The sequence below is a fragment of the Lolium rigidum genome, chromosome 6 (genome assembly GCF_022539505.1).
Source record: "Lolium rigidum isolate FL_2022 chromosome 6, APGP_CSIRO_Lrig_0.1, whole genome shotgun sequence".
Lineage (NCBI taxonomy): Eukaryota > Viridiplantae > Streptophyta > Magnoliopsida > Poales > Poaceae > Lolium > Lolium rigidum.
In genome coordinates, this window is record NC_061513.1 from 148,967,947 (window position 1) to 148,976,381 (window position 8,435).

Genomic DNA, 8,435 nt, shown 5'->3' on the forward strand with positions numbered 1-8,435 from the left:
CATGTAACAATCATGGTAGGGCATTTGCAGGTAATAATAAAGCGGTATCCAAGTACTAATCAATCAATAGGCATGTGTTCAGTATATAGTCGTACGTGCTCGCAATGAGAAACTTGCACAACATCTTTTGTCCTACCAGTACGGTGGCAGCCGGGCCTCTAGGGAAACTACTGGAAATTAAGGTACTCCTTTTAATAGAGTACCGGAGCAAAGCATTAACACTCCGTGAACACATGTGATCCTCACATCACCGCCTTCCCCTCCGGTTGTCCCAATTTCGTCACTTTGGGGCCTCGGGTTCGGACAGCAACGTGTGTATACAACTTGCGAGTAAGATCATAAAACAATGCATATCATGATGAAACAATAACATGTTCAGATCTGAGATCATGGCACTCGGGCCCTAGTGACAAGCATTAAGCATAACAAGTTGCAACAATATCATAAAAGTAACATCTACGGATACTAGGCACCATGCCCTAACAATCTTGTGACTATTACATGATCAATCTCATCCAATCCCTACCATCCCCTTCAGCCTACGAGCGGGGGAATTACTCACACATGGATGGGGGAAACATGGCTGGTCGATGGAGAGGCGTCGGTGGTGATGGCGGTGAAGATCCCTCCAATTCCCCGTCCCGGCGAGTGCCGAACGGAGTTTACGGTCCCGAGGCGGAGTTTCGCGATGGCGGCGGCGTACTGGATGGTCTCTGGAAATATGGTCGAACCCTATGGCGTTTTTAGGTCGAAAGGCATATGTAGTCCAGAGGAGAGCGTCGGGGGGCCGCCGAGGCGCCCACACAACAAGGCGGCGCGCCCCCCTCCTGGGCCGCGCCGGCCTAGTGTGTGGGGGCCTCGGGCCCCCACCTGGCTTGCCCTTCTGGCTCCGTAAATATTCTGGGAAAATAGGACCTTTCGCATAAATTCCGAGGATTTTCCTGAAAGTTGGATTTCTGCACAAAAACGAGACAGCAGAGCAATTCTGCTGAAAACAGCGTTAGTCCACGTTAGTTGCATCCAAAATACACAAATTAGAGGCAAAACAATAGCAAAAGTGTTCGGGAAAGTAGATACGTTTTGAACGTATCAACCGCTCAAGGCGTACCGCCGGCGTCGACGGTGGTCGACATCTTTGTGATCGTCGCTTCCATCGTGTCGGGAGGCCCGCTGACCTCAGTCGAAGTAGCGGCCATGATCTCTCCACCATGTCGACGAAGAGGAAGCAGGCGGGCACTCACCCCGTGTATCAAGCCCCGACGGCCCCCGCTACTACGCCAATAATGACCCCCGCCGCCGTGCTGAAGCTGGGTCGCACGAATACCAAGTCCGCGAGGCTCTTGAATCAAGGTCGTGGGGCAAGTGGTGGTGGAGTCTACTGCTCAAGATGAGCCACCGATAAGTGGTGGTGGTGGCGATGGAGGCCTCGATCACTCTACCAACGCTTGATGCTTGATCGCGTTGATCAGTGTCATCTTCAAGATCGTCTCCAAAGCATACGCCATGTGCCTTGATCCAGTTGCTGACAGAGTTATTAGCCCTGACCAAACGGCCTTTATTAAAGGAAGAAATATCCTTGACGGGCCCTGGCACTGATTGAGATAGTGCATGAACTGAGGATCAAGAAATTGGGAGGGATCCTCTTGAAACTAGACTTTGAAAAAGCCTACGATCGAGTTAACTGGGATTTTCTCTCGGAGGTTCTGCGTTGTAAGGGTTTCGACGCAGGCTACATTCACCGCATCTCACAACTCGTGGCCGGGGGTCAAACGGCAATCTCCATCAATGGTGAGATTGGCCCGTTCTTTAGGAATAAGAGGGTAGTGTGTCAAGGGGACCCATTGTCCCCTCTGCTGTTCAATTTCATTGGGAGGCCTTAGCGCGTATTTTGTCGGCTGCTACATGGGCACATATCCATGGGGTCGTGCCGCACCTGCTTCCAGGGGGAATCACGCACCTCCAGTATGTGGACGACACACTGATCCTGATCCAGAATTCCGAGGAGGACATCAAGAACCTGAAATTCCTGTTGTTGTGCTTCGAGGACATGTCTGGCCTCAAGATCAATTTTCACAAAAGCGAAGTGGTTGTGATGGGTCAACCTTTAGAGGAACAAGTATGGATCGCCAACCTGCTGAATTGTAAGAGAGGGTCCTTCCCATTCGTTTACCTGGGTCTCCCGATCTCGGACCGGAAGTTGTCGATCGAACAGTGGTTGTTCCTTGTCCGCAAGCTTGGCGTCAAGATAGGGCCTTGGATTGGCAAGCTTCTTACCTTGGGTGGTAGGCTCACCCTCTCCAATGTCTGCCTCGACAACCTGCCCATCTTTGCCATGCGCCTTTTTCTGCTTCAATATGGGATTCATGCTAAGTTTGACTCCCTCCGATCTAGATTCTTTTGAGAGGGCTCGGGGGACGAAAATGAAGTATCATTTGGTAAACTGGCCTACGGTCTGTAGACCTAAGACCATGGATGGTCTAGGGCTACTTAACACTAAAAAGATGAACATCGCCTTGCTGACCAAGTGGATTTGGAGGCTGTACCAAGATGAAGACAACATTTGGTCCAAGATTGTAAGAGCGAAATATCCCGATGCCAACAAGTTGCTCCAAGGTTCGGGGCAAGGGGGCTCACAAATCTGGAAAAACCTCCATAAAGTTAAGCACTATTTTGCTATGGGAGCTAAATTCTCGGTTAGAGATGGGAGTCGCACGCGGTTCTGGCTGGACTGGTGGATCAGGGATGCCCCTCTGCAGGCTTCGTTCCCATCAGTGATTCGCCGGAGGCACTTGTTTCTCAAGTCTGTGAGCCGGAGGCACTGGTAGTTCGTTTCCGCCGCTCCTTGGACCAAGCGGGCCTTGCTCAATGGCAAGAACTCGGGTCCATGCTTGATGAGGTCAACCTGACCACGGGCGCTGATCAGGTCACCTGGCACCTCGAGGCCTCTGGCGTTTTCTCGGTCAAATGTTGTATGCCAAACTGTCGCAGGGGCCGAAAGTGGCACATCACAAGGATGTTTGGGCAGCGGCGGTGCCGCTTAAGATCAATTTTTTTCCTGGCAACTGATTCTCAATAAGCTCCCCTCTAGCCTACAGGTTGCTACCAGACATGGCCCGACGAACGGGTGTTGTGCCCTCTGTGGAAACCCCGAGGACGCGGCGCACATTTTCTTTCAATGCTCTCTCGCAACGTTTGCTTGGAGTGTGCTACGCCAACCGCTGTGTTGCAATTGGCGTCCTGCAAGTTTCGCCCAGTTTCACCACATAGTGTCTAGTTTGTCGGGGTCCCTTAGGAGGTTGCTCTGGTTGCTCTTCCTTGCTCAGTCTTGGGTGATGTGGCATATCCGCAAGAAGCTTACCATTGAAAGAAAGTTCCCTAACCATCCTGCTAATATCATCTATAAAACGACTATTATTTTGCGTTGTGCAGTATACACTCCAAGAGTAGGGACCAGGAGGAACTGTGCTGGATGATCAATGAACTTTGAGAGCTATATTTCTCCGCAAGATCAAGCCCCTGAAACCGTTTGCTCCTCTTGTCGCTGTCAAGTCCGGTGGCTCCTGCTGGAAGTTGGATCGGAAGGGCCGTTTTGCTTCTCCCAGCAGCTCTGCCTAGCTTATCGTCTAGTCCTTTGTGTAGGGCTCGTGGTGTCGTTTAGTTGTGACGCTGTTTTTCCCTGGATCTGTGCTTAAGCTGGTTTCCCCAGCACGTCTGTAACTGTGTTCGAACTGTTGCTAGCTTTATTAATTTAAAGTTGGGTTGTGAGGCCTTTTATCTAAAAAAAAGTGCAACTTTTTGTTTACCGCCATGGCGTGACGATTTGATGTAAAAACTGTGGACTATGCATCAAATGTTTACGTATTCATCATGCATTCATTCGCACATTGCTGGTGATTGCATTGTGCTCAATTATTGTTTTCGGGTTTCAGTTTGGTGGTGGCGCAGAACAATTCATGTAAACCCAATGCGTAATATTCTGTTTCATGGGTTGAGTTTACATAAGTTCTGCGCCACCAGTTTTCATCCTTTATAAATCGTTTACCGCGTCCTGTACTTGGTTTTAAGGACTTAACTTTTACGGGGCACTTCTAGACATGACGGGGGGGGGGGGGGGGCACTTCTAGACATGATGTGAGGACGTAAGAGCATCTCTAACAGAGCCCAGCAAAACCAAAAAATAACCGCCAATTTACGGGTTCAGGCTGAAAAATGGCGCAGATCAGTCACCGTAAACGAGCCAAAACCGAAAAAAAGTTTTCAGGCCGAAACCGAAAACCCAACTCGACCTATATTTCTGGGGGCCGAAAGGGTGAACTAAACACCAAAACTCTATTCGTGGCGTGCTGAAACTTCAGATGGAACCAACTGCTTCTGCCGGTACAATCGTCGGAATCTAGTCAAATTCGTCGCCGGCGTGGGGCGGCGCGAGGTTGTAGGCGGCGAGCTCGCAGCGGCATGGAGCGGCGAGGGCGGGGCGAGCTCGTGGTGGCCCGGGACGGGGCCGGCCGAGTTCGGGGCTGAGCCAGCGTGGGCGACTCGTGGCGGGGAAGGACGAGGCTGGCGCGCGACAGGGCGGGACGAGGCCGGGCTTGCTCGGGGCGGCGCTTGGCGGAGCCGCGCGTGGCGGCGCGCGGCGGCGCATGGCGGGGCGGGGCGGGGCCGGGACGCGGCGAGGCGGCGCGTGGGGGGGAGGGTCTGGTGCGCGGCGGGGCGTGGCTGGTGCGGGCGCGGTGTGGGCGCTGGTGCGGCTGGAAGGTTGGTGGGAGGAAGAAGGGAAAAAGAGAGGAAAAAAAAGAAAAATGCTGACATGTGGACGGTTTTGATTAGGAGCTCTGTTCTGCGCCAGCAGTTTTTCGACCTGTAAAAACGAGTTCCGTAAACTGAACCTTTGTTTTTCAGTTCGCGTTTTTACGGTCTCTGCTAGAGATGCTCTAAGGATTGAGCGAGAGAGACCCCGTGCGTGTGACTGTGAGTGGTCAAACTTACGGTGGAAAGTACAGGAGAGGAGTCCTTGCCCATACACACGCGCACGACAGTCCCATACACTCACTCGACCATCTTCTTCAACCACGATTGACCGGGAGAGTATAAAACGGCCTCGTCCGGGGGCACGCAGCGGCACACAGCTCCTCGCCCGCCCACCTATGAAAGCCCGCGCACGAACGCACGCCAAAACATAGCACCGGTGCGCTAAGTCCGTCGAGCTCGTCATGGAGGCTGCCGCAGAGGCGCTCTCGACCTCCCAGCTGCAGCCGCACGTGGCCGGCGCCTTCTTCGCGCTCGCGGCGTGCACCGTGGCGCTCGCCGCCCTGCTTGCCGTGGCGCGCACCCGCCCGCCGTGGTGGTGCGACTGCGCGGTGTGCGAGGCGTACCTGACGGCATCGTGGGCCGGCGAGTTCGACAACCTCTGCGACTGGTACGCGCACCTGCTGCGCGCCTCGCCCTCGCGCACGGTCCACGTCCACGTCCTCCGCAACGTGCTCACCGCCAACCCGGTCACCGTCGACCACATGCTGCGCGTCCGCTTCGACAACTACCCCAAGGGCGCGCCCTTCTCCGCCATCCTCGCCGACTTCCTCGGCCGCGGGATCTTCAACGTCGACGGGGACGCCTGGATGTTCCAGCGCAAGCTCGCCGCCGCCGAGCTAGCCTCGCCCACGATCAGAGCGTACGCGGCGAGCGTCGTGGCCTCCGAGCTCCGCTCCCGCCTCGTTCCCCTGCTCCACTCTGCTTCCTCTGACGATGCCGATGGCAAGGTGCTGGACCTGCAGGACGTGTTCCGCCGCTTCGCCTTCGACTGCATCTGCAAGATCTCCTTCGGCCTCGACCCGGGCTGCCTCGAGCTGTCCATGCCGGTCTCGGCGTTCGTGGACGCGTTCGACGCGGCGTCCATGCTCTCCGCGCGGCGCGCCATCGCGCCAATGCAAATCGTATGGCGCTTAAAGCGGCTCCTCAACGTCGGGGACGAGAGGAAGCTCCGTGACTCGGTGCGCCTCGTCGACGCGTTCGCCACGGAGGTGATCCGGCAGCGGCACAAGCTGGGCGCCTCGTCTGGTAGCGACCTCCTGTCGCGGTTCATGGGGTCCATCAGCGACGACAGGTACCTCCGGGACATCGTCGTCAGCTTCATGCTCGCCGGCCGCGACACCGTGGCCTCGGCGCTGACCGCCTTCTTCCTGCTCCTCTCCGACCACCCGGAGGCCGCCGCGGCGATCCGGGACGAGGTCTCGCGCGTCGCCGGCGACGACGACGACCGACCAGTCTTTGGCAAGCTCAAGGACATGCACTACGTGCACGCCGCGCTGTACGAGAGCATGCGGCTGTTCCCGCCGGTGCAGTTCGACTCCAAGTTCGCCGCGGGCGACGACACGCTCCCGGACGGCACGGCCGTGACGAAGGGCACGCGGGTGACCTACCACGCCTACGCCATGGGGCGGATGGAGTCCGTGTGGGGTCCCGACTGCGCCGAGTTCCGCCCCGAGCGGTGGCTCCGAGGCGGGCGGTTCGTGCCGGTGAGCCCGTACCGGTACCCGGTGTTCCAGGCGGGCGTGCGCGTCTGCGTGGGCAAGGACCTGGCGCTCATGGAGATGAAGGCCGTCATCGTGGCCGTGGTCCGGAGCTTCGACGTTGAGACGGTCGGGCGGAGCTCGCGCCGGCCAAAGTTCGCGCCGGGGCTCACGGCCACGTTCGCGGGCGGCCTGCCCGTCAGAGTTCGCCGGCGAGCGAGCGCGGTGAGCGGGCACGGCCCGCCCCGCAAATCTAATACTACCACAACAGAGGAATAAACAAGTGTTCGTACGCCGATCTGTTCTCGCTTGCTGTTTCTTTCAGGTCGGAATTTTTTAGGTAAAAAATCAGGCGCTAGATTTGTATGTAAAGCCGCTGTAGATTATGAGCTTTATGACTCCGTGGCCACTGGTGTCGCGAGAGTGCGTTGGCCCTTGGCAAGCTGATGCTGGAAAAGACCATTGATTATTCAGTTCATCGGTCTCCACTTGCGATCAGTTGATCGATCAATCGACAGATATATTCTTGGAATCGATCTGAAACTAGTCAGACCGGATCAGGTATCATTCACACACGATTTTTTCGTGGGTTATGTATAATTGCATCTTCTGTCAGGCGATCTAAAATAGCGACCCATTCGATTTATTTTGGTTTGTTTGGATCGGCTCGCAGATAGATTGGAGGTGGAGATTCACTGCTAGGCCAATGCGTCGAGCGGTACGATTTGTTATGTCCGAGCTGGCCAAGGGTGCCTGGCCTGACGAGTTGGGCAATTCATTTCCCAATTGCTTCATTTCCCAATTGCAACACAAAACATAGTAATTGGCAACTAAATAATGTGGAAAATATGTGTCATTGCTCTCCATGCACCGCCTAGCAAGTTACTCTGAAATATGCAAAATGACATAATATATTACTCAATTCGTCCAAAAAGTTGCAAGTTTTGAGAACCAACCTGTGGTTGGATGGTTAGGAGGGCGATGCATGCTGCACCTACCGGAGTTCAAATCCCAGATTTGACACTTTGGTGTCTCATAAAGGCGGAATATTCTTCAGTGGGAGGTGACGTTCCCGTCGACAGCGAGGTGCATGTGGTGACTTCGTCAATCTCAAGACATGCCGGATCAGTTCTTCAACGCAGTCTCTTGGAGGTGCTCATAGGGGTAGGGTGTACGTGTGTGCGTTCACAGGGGTGAGTGTGTGCGCGTATGTATGAGCGTCTTTGGTTGTACTGTGTTTCGCAAAAAAAAGTTGCAAGTTTCACCCAAAAGTGGCTATTTTTCACCCAAATGACATTAATCTATGCCATTGCCCATCAAACATCGCGAGCTAGGATCCTTTTTTTTTGTGCTTCTTCTCAATCCAAACCTTTGTACCGGGTCAGAGATGGTGGCCAAGTCGGTGAGCATGACCCGGTTCTTCTCAGCCATGATCTTGGCTTCGGCCTCCAAAACCTTGGACTTGGCATCGACACCCATGAGCTTAGCCTTGGCTTCGGCCTTGACGAGCCTAGACTTTGCGGTTGCTTCTTTCTCTTTGTGCCGCATCTCTTCCCTCTCGGCGATGGGCTCTTTCTTCTTGGCCATCAACTCCCTCAAGGTGTCTTGGAACGCCAATAAGTAAGCTTGACGGTTCACGTCGGTCTTGGTTGCCTTGTGGCCAATTGGCTGCTTGGAACGGCCACCACCGCATGCCTTATAGGTTGAAGGGTCGGCAAGGCATTGGCCATCCTATTCAAGGTCTATGGTACCGTCCTTTGACAAATTGTCATTGCCCTTCTTCTTGCCGTCCTCGAGTTTAATCCAAAGGGTGTACGTGTTTCCCACTTCTAGGTGACCTTGAGCAATATCCAACAATGGCTCAACGTGAAGACCTTGTTATCGTAGGTGGACTTGAAACATAAACAACCTACACATGTGGACAACAAT

At 54.5% G+C, this 8,435-nt stretch overlaps 1 protein-coding gene across 1 annotated transcript; it reads left to right on the forward strand.

Moving 5' to 3' along the window:
* The first annotated feature begins 5,210 nt into the window (after nucleotides 1-5,210).
* LOC124663410 (cytochrome P450 94C1-like) lies at nucleotides 5,211-7,152 on the forward strand. Its single transcript, XM_047201115.1, has one exon. The coding sequence runs from the start codon at nucleotides 5,211-5,213 to the stop codon at nucleotides 6,783-6,785; it is 1,575 nt and encodes a 524-aa protein (XP_047057071.1). The 3' UTR covers nucleotides 6,786-7,152.
* Nucleotides 7,153-8,435: the final 1,283 nt, after the last annotated feature.

Coding starts and splice junctions, on each gene's coding strand:
- LOC124663410 (XM_047201115.1), top strand. CDS start 5,211: ATGGAGGCTGCCGCAGAGGCGCTCTCGACCTCCCAGCTGCAGCCGCAC.